Below are 24,211 nucleotides of genomic sequence, written 5' to 3'. Positions count from 1 at the left end.
CACTTCTCCAGCACCGAGTTGGAAGATGTTCTGGGATTCTGGGATTCTGACACTCAATTCTCTGGCTCAGACATTCCATGCCCCAAATACCTCCCAACTCTATCATTCCATTTTCTAAGGTCCATCTCAGTTTGGACAGTCTCTCTGCTCTGTCTTAAGGCCCCAACCACCTCTGACATCTTGTGTTCTCTGTCTGAATGTTCCTTCCATCCTTGACATTCTATGGTTCCATGTATCTGACAGTCAGAAGAGTAGTGCTGCCTACCTATGTATATATACATATACATAGATACACACACACACACACACACATACACACACACACACATATATATATACACCTCCTAGAATCTTCAGAGTTGCCAGAACATATTCATCCTGGAATAAGGAAATAGAGATCTTAGAAGCTAGGCAAGTCCAGCCCTTTCCTGAGAAGCAATTCCCTTTACAACACCTTTGATAAGGTGGTTACTTACCTGGGTTGTCTGTCATTATCCAGAATCTCTGGATACAAGTGTTTAGCGTTCTCAGTATGCTGACATATAGCAGTGGACTTACTATTTTTTGATTAATTTGGAAGGGAGTTATGATAAGCTTGATAAAGCTGTGATCTAAGCCAGAGAGCTGAACACCTCTAAGGCCCATTTGGCTGCCCAGTCTCTTTCAGTATGTAAGGATGGCAGCCCTGGAAGGGAGTTGTGTTTCTCCTTTGTTGCCTAAGAAGACCATGCCATCAGAGAAATGATGACATGTCTTGCACTTGACTTTGTTTTGAGTGAGGGAGGGCTGTGTAGGTCACCAGCCTCACTTCTCCTCTAGAGCCATCTGAATCCAGTGACCAGTTATTCATCAGGATAACTGGAAATGAGCCAGGATGTACTGAGAGACCTTGGGCCCTTTAGGCCAAGGTCTTTGCAGGCACTCACAAAGGGTGAGGCAATGCCCATTCATTGAATAGGCCTGTTTAAGAAGTATCCAGGGCATGGCCCCTTTAATGAGGTCAAGAAAACAAAGACATCAGACTGGGTGGGAAACAGCAACAGTTACTATTGATAATCACTCTGAAGCTACCCGGATCCAGAGGAGCCCTCAGGCAGGGCCCCAGTGGAGTTCCAGTTTCAGAGTGCAGTAGGTTTAAGGTTTTGAGAGAGCACAGGACAGGGGACAGGACCTCTCTTCTCCTCTCCTCCTCTGGAAGGGAGTTAAGAACAGAAAGGAGGCCTGGATCCCTAGGCCAAACAATGTCAACCTTGGAAGCGAACCTAGAACACAGGACCTCAGAATAGGCAGACCAGTTTGTTTACATATGAGAAAACAGAGGCCTGTGAAGCTGAAGTGATATGTTCAAGGTCATACAGTGAGTTCTGCCTACATTTTCTGATTTTCCCTCCCCTTCCTCCCACTATCTAGTGCTCTTTCCAGATAACCACAGACCCCTAGAAAGGGTCTTTAAATGGGATAATGATCTTCTTTGGGTTTTAGGGGGAGAGGAGCAGAGATATTTTTATCCCTGGCATAAGTCTTCTACGCCCATTGCCAAATTTTATTTCTCATCATCTCTCATTTCTCTATTTTGCAACAATATCAGCATGGAAAGAGGAACTATTCACTTTACTGCCTCAGCAGGGGCTGGTCTGCTGGTTCATTTCCCAAGCTCTTTTGCCACTGACTAGAGCACAGTGTTTGTGTGCTGGAATCATGAAGTGCTTAGAGGGCATCCTTCTCTTCTGGACCATCCTTGTGTTGGTGAAAGGGAAAGATGCCCCTCTGGAGAAACCCTCTGAAGCTGGATTTCAAGAATGCAGGAAAGCCTTGAACCTTCCAGTTCTGGAAGTATTACCTGGTGGGGGCTGGGATAATCTGAGGAATGTGGACATGGGAAGGGTGCTGCTCTTGCAATACAATAATTGCCGAACCACAGAAGATGGACAGTACATCATCCCAGATGAAGTCTTGACAATCCCTCAGAAGCAGAGCAACTTGGAGCTGAATTCTGAAATCATTGAGTCCTGGATGGATTATCAAAGTACCACTTCCTCCTCCATCAACACAGAGGTCTCCCTGTTCTCCATGGCCAATGGCAAGTTCTCCATTGAGTTCCAGAAGATGAAGACCCATCAGGTGAAGGAACAAGCTGTGACCACCAGGGTCCAGGTGAGAAATCTGGTTTATATAGCCAAAGTCCATCCTATTTCATTGCTAAGCAGAGAATTCAAGAAAGAGCTAATGGCTATCTCTGATCGACTGGAGAATAACCAGACTCGAATGGCTAACTTCATGGCAGAACTTCTGGTCCTCAGCTATGGAACTCACGTCATCACCAGTGTGGATGCTGGAGCCATCTTAGTACAAGAGGATCAGATCAGGGCTTCCTTCTTAGATGACAGCCAGACTACCCGAAGCAGCATTACTACATCTGCTGGGGTGGCATTCCACAATATCGTCAACTTCAAAATAGAAGATAATCATACCTCCCAGGATGTCTTTCACAAGAACTACCTTTCCAACCGAACCAACTCTAGGGTTGCAAGCATTGGTGGGACCTCTTTTTACCCAGGTATCACCCTTGAGGGCTGGCAAAAAGGCATCACCAACCACTTGGTAGCAATAGATCGTTCTGGTTTGCCCTTGTATTTCTTCATCAATTCTGACACTTTGCCTGATCTGCCAGCCCCCTTGGTGAAGAAGCTATCCAAAACTGTGGAAGTGGCAGTGAGGCGTTATTACACCTTCAATACTTACCCTGGTTGCACCAACAGAGACTCTCCCAACTTCAATTTCCAAGCCAATATGGATGATGGGTCATGTGAGGGAAAAATGACCAACTTTACCTTTGGAGGAGTTTATCAGGAATGTACCCAGATCTCAGGGACGGAGGCTGTGCTTCTGTGCCCAGAACTAGAGCAGAAGAATCCACTCACTGGAGGATTCTCCTGTCCAGAAAATTATTCCCCAGTCCTATTACATTCCCATTTTAGAGAAGAAGGCTATAACCTCCTGGAATGCCACCGAAAGTGCAACCTGTGGGTTTTCTGTAAGAAAGAATGTGAGGATGTGTTCCGAGTGGCAAAGGCTGAATTCAGAGCTTTCTGGTGTGTGGCAAGTGGCCAGGTCCCTGAGAATTCAGGCTTCCTTTTTGGTGGTCTCTTTAGTGGCAGGACCATCAATCCTGTGACCAATGCCCAGTCATGCCCAGCTGGCTATTTGCCACTGAGGCTCTTGGATGGTCTCCATGTTTGCACCAGCCAGGACTATGAGCTGGGCTACAGGTTCTCTGTGCCCTTTGGTGGTTTCTTCAGCTGTGATATGGGGAATCCTTTGGTGAACTTATCCCATCCCAGGAATCAAGGTGGACCTTATCTGAAAAAGTGCCCAGCAGGTTTCAGCCAACACCTGGCTTTGATCAGTGACGGCTGCCAAGTATCCTACTGTGTCAAAGCAGGGCTCTTTACTGGGGGCTCTCTGCCTCCTGCAAGGCTACCTCCCTTCTCCCGGCCACCTCTCATGAGTCAGGCTGCCACCAATACTGTGATGGTTATCAGCAGTGAAAGTGAGAAGTCATGGATCAAGGATCCCAGCACCCGTCTGTGGAAGTTGGCAGATCCTTCTGAGGTCCGCAGGACCATTACACTCATCCATGAGTCTGGCAGTGGTTTATCCGGTGGGGCAACAGCTGGAATCACAGCTGGTGTAACTGTTGTCTTGGCAGGCCTGATCACCCTGGCCATCTATGGCAGTCGTAGGTATAAGAAAAGGGAGTATGAAGAAGTGGGAGAAGAAAATAAAAGTTTGATGGAGGCTACTGCTGAATATGGGGCATCAAGAGAAGTGGGGGGCACAGTTGAGCTAAGCCAGGAGCAGTGTCCTTCACCGGTTTAAATTTCTGCCTGGGAATCATTTGACCTGATCTCTGTCTAGAGCTCTAAGTTTCTTCTCTACTCTGACTTCTCCTCTCCCATTCTAGTTTCTTTGCTGCTGTCGTTGTCTCAGGAATTAAGAAAGCAAATAGCAAATAAACTTATTGACCTTCTCTTCTCTACTTGGGGGTTGGGAAAATGGTGGAATTACTTGGCTCCACTTAATCTCCTTGGGCCTCAGTTTTCTCTTGGTGGAGATGGAGAGATGAGGGTTGGGCTATGGTATTATCTAGATTCTAATTTCTAAGGTCCCATCAAAGGCTATGAGTAACATTTTATGTTTTATCTTCTTTTAGTTCAAATAAAGAACAAAGATGGGAAAAGGATCTTCTAGCTCTATTCTCTGACAGCCTCTTTGTTTCAAGTCTAAATGATCTCATTAGCATTCCACATCCTTGTCAGTCTCAGAACATAGAGAATCAGACTCAGAAGAGATTTTAGAATATAAGGATATAGAATGTCAGAATATAGGAGTACAGGGAACCATTGGCATTTTGGGGTCCTTCTCAGCATTGATATTCTATATTAACTTATCTTAGAATGAATGGGGGAAGAGGAAGGGAAAATAGATGCTTATTAACTGAAAAACAAAGTAAAAATATAATTCAATAAACACACACTGTGAGCAAGTAGGGGATGGGGAGGAGGAAGAAAAGAGAATGTTACTGAAAATTAGAGATTGAAAGTCACCACCTACAGACATCAAAGCAAACAGGGGAATGGGTAGTCAGGCAGGGTTTTGAAATTTTCCTGTGTAGCCTGAGAAACTGATGGGGAGGAAGGGGTAAGGTTGCTTATTTTTGTCTGCAGTAATTCCCAATATGATCATGGCATCATCTTTTCAAGTTTGTTTGCTTTTAAATGAAAAAAATAAGCCTATATTTCAGGCTTCTGGACACCAAGTTCATACTGGGGAGTGGGGAGAGAAGATGAGAGAGTATGTAGGAAGGGGGCAGGTGGGGAGAAGCACAGGATAACCATACTTGGACGTGGGTAGGGTGGATTCTTTGTAAGGACACATAGTGAATGGTGGACTAGAAGAGTAAGAAATTAAATGTCTGGGTCTCTGTCTTTGGGGACTCACTTCACTGGGACAGCACAGGTTCTATTAACGGTCTTGGGCTATCATGGAGTATTCTTTCTTCCTTCTCCAACCCATTCCAACCCTACTTTCTTTAAAAACCCCTCATTCAGCATTACATGGTTCAGACCAATGGTGGTCCTTCCAAGAGGGTCATAAAATTCTCAGACTTATTTTGTTGTGCAGCTGTCAAATGTTTCTGCTCCAAGGATATCTTGAGAACAGTGGGAAAGGAAAGAGGATAAATTGATTGGAAAGATGCTGCTGCCCTAGGGGAAATAGGAATTCCAATCCGTCAGTCATGAAAACCATTCAGTTTCTATCCAAGTTTCTTCTCAACAGGACACTTCTTTTCAACAGGATATTTAGCTCTCAGGGCTCACACACCACTATCCCCAAAACGATTTTACCTTGGGCTCCTTTATGGAGGCAGGAAATCTACCATTCATTGAATACAGGGCTGGGAGAGGAGACACCTAGCTGGCAGGGGTGGGATAGATGGAAGGATAGGTTCCACTCTCTATCCAAATAGAAAGTACGGAGAAAGCCTGCTGGAACATCCCTGTCCCCTCTCCATGCCTTTGCACTGACTGTCTCTCCTCTATTTTTTCTCTTAGTTTTCTGGACTTTCAAGTCTCAGCCTAAATCACCCCTTTGGAAGAACACCTTTCTGCCCCTCCCCCCACTGCCTTCCCTTCTCAGGTTATTTTCCATCTCTTTTGTATCTAGCATGTCCTTAGCTATGGCATGTTGTCTGTCACAATAGAAAGAGATCCCTTTGAGGGGAGGCACTGCTCTAGTCTCTCTTTTTATCTGCTTCATTTAACCCAGTGCCTTGCACACAGTAAGCACTTAATAAATGATTTTTGATTGATTGGTCACCATTACTCCATTATCCTCAAGCATAAAGTGAATTAAATAATCATAATTCACTTTATTTTTTAATGGAATGGTAAGAAATATTCAACATTATCATCAAAAGAACCCTGACCCTGTAATTTAGTGTTGCAAACTCCTAAAAGAGGAATTTCCTTAACCAGTGTAGCTCAGCACCTTCTCTGCAATTTATAGACATGAAAAGAAAATACCCTTATCTCTTGAGTATCTCTGACATATTCTCAGAAAGCATTTCACCCCAGCCTCCATTTGACTGTAGCCTATTTCCCCATTGGGCCACTTGATTTCAATTCAGTGTATTTCCTAGAGGAAAGTTCTTGGCAAGCCTTAAAGTCCTAATCTGAAGGTTTGTTTGTATGTTTTATGAATGTTGAGTGCATAGTGGATAGAAAGCTGCCTTCTGAAATGAAAAGATGAAGTTCAAGAAGTTCAAGTCCCCAACTGTGACAAACACTGGCAAGTCATTTAACCTCAGTGCCTCAGGCAACTTTCTAAGACTCACTTTCTGAGGAGATGCTGACCTGCATTGGCAGAGGGGAATTTCCTTATCTGGAAGTTCCCTAAACCAGTGAAATTATAGATCTATTCAGTCCCCGTCATCTCGGGAATGGGATCCCATCTGGACTTTGCCCTCCCCGCCAAATTCAGAAGAATTTTCAGCTTCCTTTCTTCCCCATCCACTACCCTTAATCATGTGATTTCTCCCCACACATATTTTTTAGTTTCTGTCGAGTGAGATTATTCATGCTTCTGTTGCTTTCTAGATTGTATAACTGAGAGTTGAGCTAATCTCTGAGTTTACAGGAAATCTTTTTTTTTTTTTTTCTGTTCCTGAGGAACTCAAAGTATTCCTGACTGAGGCTGGGAGGGAGCAGAGAGTATAGTAGTATAATGTAACAGTCTTGAACACCTGGGTTCCAGACCTCACTCAGCCAAATCATTAGCTGTGTGACCTTTGACAAATAGAGTTACCTTTTTGAGTCTCCAAGTCCTTCTCTTTAAAATGGGATTAAAAATATTCACACCCTCAATTTCATAGGGTTATTGTAAGGAAGGAATTTTTCAATCCAGAATGAGCTATATAAATGAAAGTTGCTTATCATTATCATCCTCTGCATCACCATCTTCCGCACCTCCTCCAAATCAGGTTCTAGACAGATGATATGACTCACACAAGGTCACACAGATACCAGTAGAACTCTTCAATTTCTCTGGCTAGCACAAGCAGGGTAGTAGCTTACCAATGAATCCTTTCCCTCCTCATCTCTTCCTGTTGAAATTCTCTGTCTTTAGAGTGTAGCTCAGATATCACACCCTCTTCTATGAAGCCTTTTCAGGTAACCCCCTGTTGAAAGGGTTCTCTCCTACCTCATTTTCCTGGTGTAATTTGAATGGTTCTCCCCTTTGCTCCTATCATTCCCTACCTCATATTATGTTTGCTGTGTATATCTCCTAATTTTGCAGCAAACTAATTCCTTGAGGATAGGCACTGTCATTCCACACCCTGCCCCCATATCCTCTGAGCATAGGTCCACTCACTTAGATTCTTAATGTCTGTTGAAATTGAATCCTTCCCATGCCATCCCTAAAAGGTCAATTATACTGGGGGTGATCTTAGGCTCTTCAAAAAGTAAAACTGAGAATAACCTAGAGATGAATTAAAAAAAACAACCCTGCAACCAAAGGCTTTCCGCCTGATTTTAATATATCCAGGAGACAAAAAGTTTTTTTTTTTTTTAAATCTATGGGTAGAAAGAGGAGGTGGGGAAATTATTCCAACTAATAGAATTATACAGGTAAAGGCATTAAGACAAGTTTAAGGCAGGCTATTGCACATTGTTTCTGAATGATGTGAATGCATTCAGTCCATGGAGGACTGATCATACACATGCAGTCATTTTGTGTAGTTTAAACCTGGAGGCAGCATCCATCCTTCCTAGTATCTCAACTACGTTCCTGCTAATAGCTTCTAGGGGGTGCCCTGAATTCTGATCACAGGCCTACAGCTGGGCAGAAAGTGACCTTCATCTAAAGGATCAGAGAGAGAAAGAAGCTTCAATGCAGTATGGAAGAAGATAAAAGGTGGGTCCCTCCAGGGGAGATTTCTGCATGTCTAACCTGTGCCACTGAGGTACCTGCCATCCTGGTCCCTCCCTCCAGTGACACCTGCTGTTTATAAAGCACTTAGTATGGTGCCAGGCACATTAGTACACTGAATATACTAGTAGGGAATCTGACTGAAAACTGTTTGCGATGAAATGTAAAAGAACTGAGAAGTTCCTTTTATCTAAATGATATAGTCAATTAGTTTGAGAATCAAGAACGTTCAAAGTCTGACTCAGAAATTTATAGGTATATCGCCTTGGGCAAATTACTCAGTCTCTCAGCCTCAGTTTCCTCATCTGTAAAATGGGAATAATAATAGCACCTATCTCACAGAATTATTGAGAAGATCAAATGAAATCGCACATGTATTTGAAGCCAGATTTGAACTCAAAAAGATGAGTCTTTGTGACTTCAAGACCAGTGCTCAATCCACTGTACTGCTCAGCTGCCTTGAAAAACACTTTTCAAACCTGAAAGACCTGTATAAACACTAGCTATTATTAGTACATAAGAGAAAAGAGGAGTTGAATTTTTTTGTCTATACGATTTTGCATTCATTGCAGACCACTTCTGTACTAGAATTCTTAATGAATAATTCTTGAATGAAAAAAGTCTGGAAGGAGGGAGTAAGTGGGTAATCAAGGAATCCCTGAGTAGAAAGCAAATTGGAGGTGGGTTGGGGAGGGGAGAAAAGCCCCAAGAATCAATGAATTTCCTTGTTTTCTGCTGCCCAGTTCATTAATTGTGGTAGGGAAAATAAGTCAGCTAACTTAGTCCCCTAAGGGATTCCCCCTAACTGTCCTAGCAGTTCCTAGAAGGAAGCCCCAGCACCACACAGAGACCAACAGAGATGCACAGACTGACATCAAGAAGACTGCGGGGACACTGAGAATTCTCCTTTTATTTTTCTGCACACAATCCTCATGGGCACGAGGTGTCGCTGTCCTCTCGCAGAGCAATACAGCACAGACAGCCAAAAAAGACAAACAAAAAACCAACCACTTTTTTTTTAAACAAATAAATCAATAATACATCAGGACATTCGCCCACTCCCTCCCACCTCCCCCCAAAGCCCCAAATCAATTCCAACAACAACAGACAGGTGGAAGGCAGGGACCTTCTCTGTCCCAATGGCCCATCCACCTCGCTTCCCCTCATGCTCATCACGTCAGTGGGACCTCAGGATGCCACAGGTTCCTGACCAAGTATAAAAACACAGACAACTCCAAATTATACAAAGAAGAAAAAGAAAAGCCACATACACATGCGCGCACGCTCACACACACACTCACACACCTCCCACGTATACACGGGATGGGGTTTGCAGGGACTGCCCCTGTTCCTCCAACCCCATTCACCATGCCTAGAGGAGGTCTCAGATTGAAGGCAGGGCCCAGATCATTGCTGGTGCTGGGATGGTGAGGGGCAGGACGAGAGCTCTCTCCCGGGCAGGCAATGGATATGCAGCAGGGACTCCAGGGAAGTCTGCTCCGCCTGGGACCAAACCCATGGGCAGGTCAGGCATTTGCCAAAGGCCTCACGGGACCAGAGTTCTTGGAGCTCTCTCCTTAGCTTTTGCAGAGATAAGTCAGGAGGCTCCTGAGCCACATGACTAGGTTAAAGGACAGGACCTTTAAAGACTTCCCTTTGCCAGTGGGAGGGCGTATACCCACTGACAACACATTTGGATTATAGGCCACAGGGTACACTTTTAAGAGCCAGTACCTTTCTTGCTTGGCAAAGGGGAAGGAGCTGAGAAATGCCCCCACCCTCGGCTGGCATAGTAAAGAAGGGAAAATTTCGCAGTATAGGTGCTAGGGACAGGGCTCTGGGTATGGATTCTGCCACTTACTATTTATGTGACCTTGGGGAAATACTCTCACCCTTCCAGATGTTAATCTCCTCATCTATAACATGAGACAGTTGGACTCAGTGATCTACAAAGTCTCTTCCAGTTCAGAATCTATGCTCCTGTGAACCTTTAGGACCTAATGAACACTGAATGCTTTAATCTGAAGGAGCTGGACTAGGGTAGATGAAGTACCTCCCCCCCCCCCCCCCCTCAACTAATATCCTTAAAGAGGCAGAGAAAATGGAACATGAACACAGCTTAGACATCTTATGGAAAAGGAAGCTGATGAATTCTAACTGCTCAAGACAAGCCAAGTGGTAAGCTGACCAACCTTGATGAATTCCCTGGGCTCTCATTCTCTTGTGGCTCATACTCCTACTACCCCCATCCTAATCTTCCTTGTACCTGGCCTGGTCCTCAGTCAAACCACTCACTTTATTATTCTTTCACACCCATTTCTCACTGGCCAACAACCCTTACTTCCCCCCTTTAACTTCTACTCCTTTCAATCCCTTCATCCATTCCAACTTTGCTGGTTCCCCAACCTCTCCAGTATTGACAAGCCCAGAGAATTTACAAGGGTAACAAACAAGAGTACCTTGCACCAGGTGTGTGGCAGCAACACAACCCTGTGTCAGGAAAATGAAAGCCAATTTCTGAGTAGTATCCTCTGCCACATCATGTGTTTCAATTTGTGGTTGAAAAAATAAGTTTTGCATAACCAAGAACTACTAAAACACAGGGCCTGAATCTCCAAAGGAAAGGCACTCGTAGCTCTTCCTTTTGTAGCACTGTGGAGGCAATGGGGAATAGTGTTAGATGACCCATATGAAGGGTTACTGTTTTCATGGCTGTCACCTTGTGGAGATAAAATTGGGAAGGTGGGAGAAATTTCAAGGTCTACAGTGAGTGTAACTGTCTGACCTCCAGTCACTAGTAAGAGAAAATGACAAGTCTTTCATGGGAGGAACAGAAAAAACTAAAAATAAAATGGTGGGTCATTCCATGAAGGGACCAGAAATTCCTATCAGTGTTCTCTCTAGAGGAAGTCAATGGTGGTTTCCCAAATACCTTCCATTGCCAGCAGCAATTTGAAATGGGTTCTAGATCTCTGCATCAGCATTTTCTTTTTCCATTGGGTGGAAATTGGGTCATAGAGCCCCTGGCCACCATCATTTCAAAATGGATTTTCCACAAGCAGCCCACGGGGCTGGCCTCCAGTCCTTACTGAAGTACCATCAAAAACCTTCCAAACTTTATGAAATATATGTACATATATACGTCAGGCCCCCAAAACATGAGGCATATAAATTTAAATCCACATCCAGGGGAAATCTCCCCCATACACACAGTTCAAAGAACCCACCTTCTTCAAAAGGGAAATAGAGTTTGCCCTTCTCTCCTCTCTGAACCCTAATTCCACCTCCACTGGGAGCTGATAGAAAAAGAGAAGTTTGGGTTAAAGGAACCCCTCCCCCAGGGACACAGTTCAGACATAGCCTAGACCAGATGTGGGTGGGGTGGATTGTATGCCACTTCAGAATAAGTTAAGAACTCAACTAAGTTTTAACCTAGGCTGAAACAGATCCAGAACATGGGGGTCTCTCCTTTTCTACTGCCAGGTAAAAAATATAATGGAGGCAACCTGGTGTGTAGAAAGAACACAGCATTTGAAGTCAGAAGACGGGTTCAATTCTCAGTTCTAATTACTATCTGTGGGACATTAAGCAAATCTTTGCACTTTTCTGGGCCTCAGTTTCCTCATCTGTAACAGAGGGGAATAGAATAGAATAGATGGCCTCAATAGTTTCTTCCACCTCTAAATCTCTTCTCTCTAGCAAGGGACAGACAGAAGGAGGCCTAGAGTGGGTGGGTGAATAGCTGTCCATGGTTCTAATCTTATCTGGTCATTGTTAGAGATGATGATCTAGGCCTTCCCATTCTTCTTCTCTAACCTCCTTCTTTGTACTTGGTCCTTTCACAGGCTGTAACAAATCACATTCCAGTTTCATAGTGGGATGCTTAAGAGCTGAGGGAAAATGATGGGCATGTGAGTTGGTTCTTTTTGGATCCCAGTTCAAATAGGTTAGGTATACATGGAAAAACTGGGACTGGGGCTGATACCAGCTCAAAAAAGGGATGGGGGAGGGGAGCAAATAGGTGCTTCATGGAGATAAGGAATGTTTCCCATGGCACGTACACAGATGGGACAGAGTCTGGTATGGACTCAACTCACAGTGAACACATGAACTTAAGGGAACCAGGTCTCTATTTGGCTAGGCTGACACGAGTCAGGAGGGAAAAAGGTTGGAAAGGCCTTCTTTCCCTGAGCACAGTTCAGATGCTGGCTAGGACGGACCTGGAAGGGGGCAAGAGAATGGAGGGTCTTGGGTGGAAGCCTGAACAACAACTCTGGGCAGAGCAGACTTAGGCTCAATTCCAGTTGATGAAGCAGAGGCCGAAGTGACCATCCCAGAGAAGAAACCCCAGGAGCCATCAATCATAGAGAACCAACAGCCACATTTGAGAAGTTGGAGGGAGCAGGTTGTGGTGATGATACTCCCAGAGGCTTTTGCAAAAGCCTCTCTCCTCATCAAGAGCAATCATTCTGACCCCACATTGGTCAAGGCATTCAATGTCACAGCGATTTAACCGGTTCCACCCCCTCCCTCCCACCCACCCAGCACAGTGAGGGCCCTGCCCCCTTCCCTTAAGAGAAGAGGGAGCTAAAACTCTGCTCTTGAAGCAGAGTGTAAACACCAAGGAGAGACTCCAAGAGGATGGAGCCTCCAACTTCACAAGGCCCACGGTGTGGAGTGATCACCACACCTCGTTTAGCCAGTACGCTGGCCAAGCTCCCCACTAGGGGGATTCCTTGTTCCCCAGGACTACAGTCTCATGGAGAACATGGTAAGTGGGATTTTCTGTCCCATGTTCCCTCTTATATCTGATGAGGTTTATGAATGACATAGCCTATACATTGGGCTGTCACCCGTAAGGGCAGAAAGTGAAGCAAAGGGGAAGGGACCCTCACTCAACTTTTGGCCCCATGGTGTTCAGCCCTCTCCCTATCATGTTTCCTTCAGGTATCAGTCCTTCTCCAAGGCAGCGCTATCCTCTGCGATGCCCTGGGCAGCTAGCTCAGCTAGCACGTTGTCCAGGTAATTGGCATCTGGGTAGCCATGGCCCGTGAGGTTGGAGCCAAACTCTGTCTTGTGGTGGACTTCATTCCAGATGACTGTGTCAGACTCGCCTGTGGTGCTGGAGGTGCCCACAGCAAAGATCAGTCTCCGATCCCAGGCTACCAGCAACAACTTCAGCACCTGGGAATGATGACAGAGGGAAGAAAAGGCCTGGGTACAAAGTCAGACAGACATCGAGACACAGACTTGAGGCTCTAAATTGTTCCTACTCAGCATCCAGAGTCATCACTATGTAGCCTTCTAAGCCCACCCTTCAGCTCTGAACCACATCTTTCTTGATCATGAAGCCTTCCCCTATTCCCCCTTGCCTTGTCTCCTCATCAACACCAGCGTCATTTCTATTTTCCCCCTCTCAAGGGTTTCAGAACATCACCTTTGTAGACTCACAGTCAGAAATGACAAGAATCTTAGAAAAGGGAATAAGCATTTAATAATATCTTCTCATTTGATCCTCACAACCTTGAGAGGTGGGTGCCATTACTATCCCCATTTTACAGCTGATGAAACTGAAGCAGAGAGAGATGCAGTGATTTGATCAGGGTTACAGAGTTAAGAAGTGTCTGAGGCTGGAGTTGATCTTCTTGATTCCAGGACCAGCACTCTACCTGCTATACCACCTAGCTGCCTCTGAACAGATACCACAGAAAACCAGAGCCAGATTGGACTTTACAACATGGGATGTCAGAACTGGGAGAGGAGAATCAAGAACAGAGTGTTGGAATGTAGCTTCTGTGGTTTCAAAGCCAGAAGGGATTTCATAACACAGAATGTCTGAGCTGGGAAGGGTATTAGACATCATTAAATCTAGCCCTTCCATTTTATAGATGAGAAAATTGAGACTTAGGGAGGGAAATGAATGAACTGTGGAAAGCAAATTTGTCCTGGAGACCTGGCCTGAAACCCCAGTTCTACTCTGACATTCTGAAACTGAAGCAGCATTTTCAGGCCATATAGGCCTAGACCTCAATTCAGGAAATAATGCTCTCTGTTCCCCCTAGGCCATCTTGCCCCTTCCCCGCTTTGCATCAGGAAAGGGTAATGCCATTAACTGTCCTCTGGCTCTACTTGGTATCCCTATAATTTCTTAGAACACAACTCTCTTCCCTGGGTACCATTCTCCTCCACAAGGTATAGAATTCAAATTCCTTGAGGGTAGGAAGTCATTGTTTGTTATCTTGAGTCTGGCATATATTAAATGTTTTATAAATGCTTTTTGCTTTATTTGCCTCTTCTAGAGGCATCTATGGCTTCACAAAAGGGTCAGACAACAAGGTCATATCATGTATCTGAGTCAAGAATGGTCCTAGGGCCAGGATGATGAGTGAAGTAGTAGTGGGATCTGATGGCCTGGCCCTCATACGATTGTACAGTTCCAGCCTGAAGAGTCGGAAAGGCCCAGATTGGAGTCCTGACTGCGACCCTCACTTCTCAAGCCTCAGTTTCCTCCCCTTTCAAAATATGGAAGCATCTTCCTTTGTCTAGAAAACAGGAATAATGAAACACATGCTACCTACCTTGCAGGGTTGTGTGAAAATTAAATGAGATAATGGGTACGCAAGTTCTTTGTAAAATGTTCTATAAATGTTGTTATTATTGTCAAAGATGAGACATGGCCAGAGCTCTTAATAGGCTTATAATTAAGGGTGTCCTGAGTGGTGTAGCCATGCACATGTGGAGAGATAAGCCTCCTCATAATTAACTTAGCCACAACCCAACCAGACCCATGACTTTTCATCTAGTTAATGATAACTCCCATGTGTAATGTGCTATGCTTTTCAAATCATTCCCACATTAATTATCATATTTAATCCTCACAACAAGCCAGTGAGATAAAGAGAACAAGTATTATTATCCTTATTTGACATGAGAATCTGAGGCCTTTTAGGAAGGTGAATGGATTTGTCCTGGGTTGGCGAAAGGGACTTGGCTAAACTCCAGGTCTTGGGACTCCTGGCCAGATTGCCCTTCTCCTACACATCAGTTAAATCTCCTTCTCTTTTTAGAGTAAGGGTTCTTCATTTTTTTAATATTCTGGACCCTTCTAATAGTCTGGGGAAGCCTGTTTTCAGACTCATGTTTTTAAAATACATGAGATTTCAAAGGAAATACAGTTTCCTTCAAAGGAAATATTGTCTTGAAATACAGTTATTAAAACAGTAAAAAACTTAAAATTTTTAAAGAGTTCCCAGTCACAGATCCCAGGTTAAGAATTTAAGACTAACTGCATCACAGTCAGTTGAGACTAAGTATATGTCAGCCAGAGGGAAAGGAAGCAAAATGCCCCCATAGAGAAAGACATAGCCTGGGGAGCTGCAGAGGAGAGGAGGAGTCTAATTCCTATCAAGATCCAGATTGTAGAGGGAGGAACACATTCTCTCTGGCCAAAGGACTACTCTGGCTACTGCTTCCAGGTCAGTGTCACCTCCTGACCAGAGAGAATAGGCTGGGGATGACCCCAGGTCTCTTTATTCTGTACTTGGTAAGAAGAAAAGCTCAAGATTCCAAGTTAGAAATAAATTCCTTGACCTTAGGAAAAAAATTCTCACCTTCCTCCCTTTCTCACTATCTGGGAGGTAACAATGTCGAGGGAAACCCCGCGCAGTGAAGCTCTTCCCAGGATTCGGGTGTTCTGGTCCCTGAGGAAATAAAAGAAACACAAAAAGTGTTTTTCAAAGCATTTGAAATGGCAAAAACACCCAACCTCTGCTGTTTTCAGTTCTCCTCAATCAATCAATATTCATCAGTATAAGAAGGAGAGGCAGGTGTGGATACAGGCTACCCGCATCTATTCCTGCCAGTTCTTATATTTCATGTTCTAAGCCCCCTGCCAGATCTGACATTCCATGTTCTAAGGTTCCACCCAGCTCTGACATTCCATGTTCTAAGCCCTGACATTCTCTGACATTAAAGAGATCACAGCTCAAGTTCTCCAACCCCGCCAATGACTATGTGCCCAGTTTTTAAAGGACAATCAATACATCTGCTAGGGTTCTTGGAACCCAAAAAAAAAGCCTTGTGAGGCTGGTAAGCATGAGTGACAGCTGGTAAACACTCAAATGCCAGGTCTGACTCTTGCTAGTTGTGTAAAATTGGATGGATGGGGAGATCTCCCTTCTCCAAGCCGTGGCTTCCTTATCTGTAAAATGGCACTAAGAGCTTTGGGACTCCCTCCCTTCTAGGGTTGTTGTAAGGAAAATCCTTTTTATGAATGAAAAGGAAGCACTGGAGAAATGTGTTTCTGTCGCTGTCATGTATTATTGTTAGAGAAAGGCTTCCCATTAGCACCTGAGCACGTTTCAAACTAAAGACTTCCTGAAGACAAAGGGTCCACTTGGGGCAGGACATGGGTACATCTATTCTCACCTGAATCCCTGGGGGGATATTGTAGATTATCCTGATGGTTTTACAGTCTGGGTGCCCAGGCAGGGAGTGGGGGATGAGATGATACTCCATTTTCCCAGGAGGCTGGGTGCCTGTCTTAACACCATAAATGGTTTTGCAGGTTGGACATTGCAAACTTCCATCCTAAAGAGGAGGCAAGGGACAAAAACAGCTGAAATGAGACAGACTTGGATAAAATCTTCAGGCAGAGGAAAATATGAAAGCAGCTCAAGTTCAGAATAGACCTCTTACCCCTCACCCACTTCCATTTTTCCTGAATAAGTGGTATAATATAGTGGGAAGAACCATAGAAAGCAGTCAGAAAACAGCAGGGTTTTAGTGGGCACCAGCCATGTGACCCAGGACAGGTCATTTCTCCTTTTGGAGATTCAGCAACCTCAACTACAAAATAACAGCACTGGACTCCATTACATTTAAGGCCCCTCTGAGCTCTGATATTGTATTTATATTACATATGGTTCTAAGATTTTGTGTGTAGAAGTTGGTACCAGCTCTAACATTCCATGTTCTATGTTCTAAGGTCCTTTCCAGCTCTGACAAACCGATGTTGCCTATTAAGTACATTAATGTTTTATATATGAATTAGACTAGAGCTGCTGAGATGGTCCCTGCCTACTCTCAAATTATGTGAATTCTAGGCTCTCAAGCTTTGCTCAGCTTTGACATTCTATGCTCTATGTTCTAAGATCCCTTGAAGGCCTGACAATCTGTACTCTAAGGTGCCTCCCAGATCTGACATTTTATGTTCTAAGGGCCCTCCCAGCTCCAAAATTCTAAGTTCTAAGGTTTCCCCCCAGTTCTGACATTCTGTACTCTAAGATTCTTCCCAGATCTGAAATTCTTTGTTCTAAGGTTCCAACCAATTCTGATAGTCTCTGAGTTTGTAAAAAAAAAAAAAAAAGCTCAAGTTCCCTTGCCCTGCCAATTTTTCCATGTGTCCATGAAGCGACTCACTTCACTCTGCACCTGCTTTCTCCCCTGCAACATCAGTTGATCTACCTCAACAAAGCTCTTAAAAGGGTATAAACTACTAGGATGATATGGACTCTTACTCTGCTTTTTAAATCTTGATTATGAGATTAGTGCTGTGCTAGGTGTTGTGAGCTATACAAGTAACATTTTTTAAGGAACAAGATAGCACAACAGGGTCCAAAAGCCCAAAGATGATGCCACTAATGCCAAAGTTGGCCAGCTTAACAATTCTGCCAATTCCAAGCAGGCCTTGCACTGGAGGTCACAGATTCTTGGCCACAGAATCAGCTTAAGACCCACCTCTACTTGGAAGCGTCTAGAAATTCCTTTGACCCATACTGATTTTTCCTTTTTGAGACACCAGAGAATCCCAGAATCTCCAGGTTATAATGGACTTCAGTTGCCATCTTGTCTAGCCTGTACCCAATCAGAAATACCTCTCTACAAAATACTCAAAGAAGAGTCATCAACTTTGACCAAAACTCTCCAGTGAGGGGAAATTCCCTCCCTCCTCAGGACTCCCATTTCACTTTGGGATCACTCTTATTGTTGGAAGGTTCTTCCTGAACTCGAATCCAAGTTTGTTTCTTTCCACTTCCATTCATGGCTCCTACTTCTGCCTCTGGGGCTGTGTAGAGAGTGTCTAATACCTCTTTTGCATGACGGCCCTTTAAATACTTGGACACAGCTAGCTATCATCACAACACTACTCTGAGATTTCTTTCTCTCCAGGCTGAATACTCTTCAGTGGATCTGAATAGGACATGGAACTGAAGCCCTCATCATCCTGGTTAACCACCTCTGGATATGCCCCATTTTTAAATGCCCTTTTCAAAAGGTGTTACCCAGAAATGACCAATGTAGAAAGTCTCAGATCTGACCAAGGTGGCACCCAAGCTGCCAACAAATGTCATCTTCTTCCTAGGGGTCCTAGATGGACCAGACAAGCTGAGAGCCCATGACCCCAACACATACCTTGTTTCCATTATTGTACATGGCAACCAGGCAATGCAGGTGATAGATGTGACCACACTTGGACAGCTTCCCCACCAGGTCTGGCTTGACTGTTGGCTGGGGGCCCTTATAACCTGATGGTGCCGCAAGGCGTTCCATGCAGATGGTACAATCCTTGAGGGGGCGGAGGGGGCACATGAAGAAAAAGGTTCCTCAGATCATAAGCATCACAGAGTGGAAAATGGAAACCCATAACAGGGAAGAGACTTACCCAAGGTCACACTGCTCCTCAGTACCAGGGCTTGGACTCTAACTCAAGTTTCATAAGATTTAGAGTTGGAAGGGACCTTAAAGGTCATCCAGACCAACCCTGACTCCCATCTCCCACTTTACAGATGGGAAATTTTAAGCCTACGGAAGTTAGGGGACTGGCACTCCCTTTGAAGGAAAGACAGACAGAAAGTAGAAGGGCTGAGACTAGATCCAGATTGTAGAAGGGCCTTAAATGACAAACTAGGGCAGGGGGTCTTAACCTGGGGTCTGGGACCTTGCATGATTATGCATGTGTGTATGTACACATGGATGAGTATATATATATTTATATACAGAAACACACATATACATGAATGTCTATATTTTGAAAACTATATTTCAGTGTAAAATTTTATGTATTTTATTTTAGGCATCTAAAAACATTTTTCTCAGAAAGGCTTCATAGACTTCACTTAGTCCATCAAAGGGGTTCATGATACAAAAAAAGGCAAAGAACCTATGACTTTCTAATGGGCTTTCTAATATACATTAGAGGCAAGAGGGGGCTATGGAAGGTCTTTGAGAGGAGGGGTAACATGGTCAGACCCATGCCTGAAGGAGGTTATTTTGGTAGATATGGAATCAGGCCAACCATTGAGGAGGTGACCACTGAACCATTTAACAGTGCAGGAGATAGTGATAAATATCTGAAGCCTAAATTGGCCTTCCCAGTCTGTACCCTCCCTCCGGTGACTCACCTCATCTGGGGGGTGACGCACTTTCTGCAGGTACTTTTTCAGTACTTCTTCTGGAGTCTTTCCTGTAGGCATAAGATATGATAGGGGGTCATGTAAAGGACAATGATAATGACAAACATGTGCAACATTTATTAAGTATCTATTCCTCTGAGTCTAGAGTACTAGGGAGGAATAAAGTTCAGGTAAACCGAGTCCTAGGTCTCATGGACCTCACAGTCTAGCAAGGCGATAAAATCTACACACGCACACACACACACACACACACACACACACATACACACACACACACACACACACACACACACACATACAGCTATTATCTTAATAAGAGCTGGAAAAAAGCTTAGAGACTATTGAGTCCTGCTTAGAAGCTAAGAGTGGTCCTGTAGTAGGAGAGGGTCTGAGAAGGGTTGGATCAAAGAAGTGAGCACTGAGAGAAAAGGGAATGGGGGAAGAAGATTCCTTTGTGGAACTACTAGATATCAGGAATGGCAGAAACCTCAGAAGTCATCTCATCTAAGGCCTTCATTTTACAGAAGGAGGAAGTGAAGGGAGGTCCATGATTTATACAAGATCATGCATTATGTTAGGTGGAAGAATTGGGGGACTAAGCCTGGGACTCCAGGCTTCCTTCTAGGACACCAAAATCTGTCAGAGAAAAGTCATCATTCTGGAAGGAGTGGTCCCATCTGAAGAGCTGGACAATGGGACAGGAGTCCGAGGAAACATCAGCCATAGGGCTGGGGTGGAGACGTAGTCCTCTTCTGGTCACACCTGGGTAACAAGAAGAGGAAGAATCTCTCCCAGTTGTCTTGTGCTTTCTAGGTTTCAAAGTGCTTCCATTTAGATTTCCTTCATTTGACACACACAATATGCCCATAAGGTAGGGAGGACAAGTAGCAGTTGATAGAAGAGGAAGCTAAAGTCCAAAGAAGGGAAGTCATGGAATCAGCAAATATTAGATATAGAGTAACCTTAGAATATGGAATGTCAGAGTGGGAAGCCCTTAGAACACAGAATATGAGAGTTGGGAAGGAACATAGAACATGGAACATCAGATCTGGGAGGGCCCTTGGAGTCCAGCAGGTTGGAGACAGGAGAGACCTTACAAGAGAAAATGAAAGATCTGAACAGACCCTTAGAACGTAAGATACCAGCAACTGGGAAATGGACCAGGCCATCTGGTTTAATCCTGTGTTTTTCAGATAAGGAACCTGACACCCAGAAAGTGGAAGTGACTTGCCTAAGGATACACAGTTAGTTAGTGGCAGAGCTCTTCTGACCTCCTACTCCCCAGTGAAACTGAGAGGGGGATACCTTTCTTCGCTTGTTTTTTGGTGGTCTTGCGGCTTGTGTTGGAGACCCCTGGGATAGACTTGATTTCGCTCTTGCTGACAGGAGGAGGATGCAGGACCAGCTTAGGTGGCCTGGTGAGGCACACAGGCAATCCTGCAGCACTCATGAGGATTCCTGTGATTCCTAAAAGGGGAACAGGAAAAAATGAAAAGATGAGGAATTCATGAGGATGCCCCATTCCTTTCCCTCCCAGTCTCCTAACATTCAATGACTCACCCTTGACCCCAACCTCTACTCCTCTCTTTCTGGATTTTCTCAAGCATCACCTTGCCCATCCCCCCTCAAATCCCCCTTTTGTTTCCAAAGGACATTCAAATCCTTTCTCTCTGACAAAAGAAATCTTTCCCTTTATTTTCTTCACTCCAAGTCCCACCTGCCACACTCAAACAGAGCCAGAATAAGCCTAGTTTGCCTAGGCACAGGTTGACAATTGTATCTCTTCCACATCATTGTTCAATGCAGGCTTTAAGCCTTCCAACACATGGGCCTTGAATGATCACAAAACAAATTACCACAGACCATGGAGAGGTTCCATTTTGTGGCATTAAGAAAATGTGCATCTATAAAATCATAGGTATTACATAACCCAAGAAGGTCAAAGTCAGAAAGGTCCCATTGAGGCCACAATAATTGGAGTAGCAACTTTTGTGGGAGCAAATAACCAGAAACAGTGTGTACTCATCGGTTGATGCATTCATGGAATGAACTGTGACTAACTTTGTTACTGGGTCCCAAGAAATGATGAATAGGCAGAAAGCAGAGACACATGGAAATATGGATATGATGGAGGATGGAGGAAAGGAAACAGAATCAATAGAAGAATTACATAATGACACAATGACAAACAGGAAGACACAAAAAACAAATGACAAAAGGAAAATGATACAGTGTTACTCTAGTGGTCACTCTTGGCGCTGGAGGATAAAGGAGAATGGGGGACCTATGACTGTGTAATGTTGCATACCCTATCATATATGGCTGCTGTACTAGTTTGGTTTAACTACCTTTCTTTGTTAAAAGAAATTTTGTGTGTGTGTATGTGTGAGTTGTATGTGTGATGGAGATGGGGTAGAAGGGAGAGTTAAATATGGAAATGTCTGTGGTATAGAACCCAAAGACAATGGTTAAACTTTTAAGTAAAAAGGAGGAAAAAAGCAGGAGTAGAAAAGTATCCCATTTGTTATGTACTTCCCTCCTCTTATCTGTGCGCCAGGCAGCTGCTGTTACTGGGGGAAAAGCCAAGGGGTTCCTCTTACCTGCTAAGGCAGGATTCACAGGACTGGACCCATTGAGATTCTTCACCGGGACAGTGGGGACACTGTGTAAGGAAGAAACAAATATACTATTATCTGTTGTATGTGTGTCTCCCTCAAGACCTTGAATCTTCAGCCCAAGAAGAGTCCTCCCTTCTCTTCATTGGCATCCCAGATCTTTCATTTAAGACTTGTGTGACCTTAGGGAAGTTACTTCCTTTGTCTGGTTCTCTATTTCCTCATCTGTGGATGGCACTGGACTAGATCAGGGGTGGCCCTTGGGCCAAATTCAGCCTGCTGCCAGTTCTGGTATGGCCCCAGAAACTAAGAAAAGAAATGTCAAATGTAAAAACCATTCTTAGCTCTCAGGACTGAGCTCTGTAGAACAGGGTAGCTAAAGGGCTGCTTTCCTTTTGGCTCTTGTATTCCCACTGCTTACCATGATGTCTGGTTTCATAAATGCATGTTGGGATAAAATGAACCATATGATTCTCTTAACATGCAGAAAAACTCAGAATCAGGAATATCTCTGACTAGGGTTTAAGCCCTCTTCAAACATATACTGGGCTGCATCACATTGGTAACTTGTCAGTGACAGAAAAGGTGCAGCTATCTGAAGTGTGCAGGGCTCACTGGGAATTCCCTATGCCAATGAAATCACAGGTTGACTCTAAAAAGAACCCCCCAGATACTAATTGGTTTTGTGTAACAAGGCCAGAGCCCATCCTAACAGACAGATTTATCTTCTTTCCCCAGATAAAAGAGGCAAACAGGAAAAGTGAGCAGTCCAACCACCTGCCCCACCCATCCCGTGGGGCACTGAGGGGACAGGTGCTTATTATGGGTGGTGGCAGATAGTGGGGCCAGGGGAGGGATATACTCCCAACCTTAGTTACCCAGACCAGACCTGGGGCTTTTGAACAATTGTCTCTGGTGTGGTGGGCAGGGCACTGAATTTAGAGTTTTGAAACTGGGTTCAAATTCTGCCTTATACCCTTCACTTCTGTCTGAAGTCAAAGAAAAAGTGAGTTTGCAAGTTTAAAGACATCTCCATTCCACATGTTCACATGGACAATTTGTGCCCAACCTGTGATAGAGCCTTCCGAGTTCATATTGGACTGATCAGGCTGTTGGACACACTATACCTTGACCCCGACGCAGTGATGTCATTTTGGTCCTCTTCAAGGACCATCACCAATCACCTCCTCGTGTCTCAGCTTCCTCATCCTTAAAATAAGGGGGTTGACTTTAACAGCAACTAGGGTACCTTCCAGTTCTAAATTTAGGATCCCAAGGCAGAGAGAAAATGGATGTAGACACGGGGGTGTAATAAAAACAGGCAAAGTTTGCTCTAGAGTCAGGAGATCATGAAGGAAAAGAGAAACCAAGAGCAAGAATCATCCCCTAGTCACAGTTGGTTAGGGCAACTGATCTCAAAAGGGAGCCAGAGAAGACCCATGCAAGGTCTGACAGAGGTGATATCTGGCCCATGGGATTATGGGAAAGGGGAGAGGTACAGCATGGGACTCAGGAGACCCAGCTTGGGGTGAGATCAGAGCAAGGAGAAGGGCTCCCATATGCACAAAGGTAGGGAAGGAGTGGGGATTGACACTCTCCATAGCCTGGGTGACCCTGACTGGGCATTTCTTCTCTGGGCCCCAGTTTACCCATCTGCAAAATGCCAAGATTGGTTAGATCATTTTTACAATCCCTTTTAACTCTAAATCCTATTTAAAAAATCCACTGGCTCACTTCTGTTACTATATTACTCTGAGAATTTTCTCTTCACTTAGAATCAGAGATTTTAGACTCTTAAAAAACTGTTTTCCCAACAAGGGGGCAGGGATTTTGAAGACAATACCTGTTCATCCCCTCCCCCATGCTTCTTAAGTGTGTTCCACGATAATGTTCTCAGCGCTCACCATCAGGGGAAGATAGCACTGTACCTGTGTTCTCCCAAGCCCCTCCAAAAGAAAGCCCCCAACTCAGCTGATAGGTTGCAGTGATTTGGGTGACAAAAGCTACCTTTGTTCCCACAAACTGGACTGGCAGGTTTCCCTACTTGATTCAGGCAAACAGGAAACACCAGGAAAATACAGACATATAGCAGGCCCACAAGAGGAGGAGAGCCAGAAAACATGTATGTGCACTCACTTACATATGCCAGATGTGTCTTATGGATACATGTACAACCAAGGCTGGAGGTGG

General features: G+C 44.4%; 2 protein-coding genes across 3 annotated transcripts in view; one reads left to right on the top strand and one right to left on the bottom strand.

Moving 5' to 3' along the window:
• The first annotated feature begins 1,612 nt into the window (after window positions 1–1,612).
• On the top strand, window positions 1,613–4,243 carry MPEG1 (macrophage expressed 1). The gene has a single exon (XM_072638705.1). The coding sequence runs from the start codon at window positions 1,699–1,701 to the stop codon at window positions 3,877–3,879; it is 2,181 nt and encodes a 726-aa protein (XP_072494806.1). The 5' UTR covers window positions 1,613–1,698; the 3' UTR covers window positions 3,880–4,243.
• Window positions 4,244–11,599: 7,356 nt separating this feature from the next.
• The window catches only part of DTX4 (deltex E3 ubiquitin ligase 4), a 30,827-nt gene continuing 18,215 nt past the window's right edge, over window positions 11,600–24,211 (bottom strand). The window contains exons 3-9 of one of the 2 annotated variants that reach the window (XM_072638703.1): window positions 22,007–22,068; window positions 20,712–20,873; window positions 19,395–19,456; window positions 18,406–18,558; window positions 16,420–16,581; window positions 15,603–15,692; window positions 11,600–13,176 (exon numbers count right to left, since the gene is read on the bottom strand). In XM_072638703.1, the coding sequence (XP_072494804.1) occupies window positions 12,943–13,176; window positions 15,603–15,692; window positions 16,420–16,581; window positions 18,406–18,558; window positions 19,395–19,456; window positions 20,712–20,873; window positions 22,007–22,068 (925 nt within the window). In that variant the 3' untranslated portion in view covers window positions 11,600–12,942. Of the gene's footprint in view, window positions 13,207–15,602; window positions 15,693–16,419; window positions 16,582–18,405; window positions 18,559–19,394; window positions 19,457–20,711; window positions 20,874–22,006; window positions 22,069–24,211 lie in introns of both variants that reach the window. The other variant, XM_072638704.1, reaches the window with a different exon arrangement.

The sequence above is a fragment of the Notamacropus eugenii genome, chromosome 2 (genome assembly GCF_028372415.1).
Source record: "Notamacropus eugenii isolate mMacEug1 chromosome 2, mMacEug1.pri_v2, whole genome shotgun sequence".
Classification (NCBI taxonomy): domain Eukaryota; kingdom Metazoa; phylum Chordata; class Mammalia; order Diprotodontia; family Macropodidae; genus Notamacropus; species Notamacropus eugenii.
This window is presented reverse-complemented; position numbering and strand designations above follow the sequence as displayed.

What these genes read in the sequence shown, in the direction of transcription:
- MPEG1 (XM_072638705.1), top strand. Translation starts at nt 1,699, where the DNA reads ATGAAGTGCTTAGAGGGCATCCTTCTCTTCTGGACCATCCTTGTGTTG.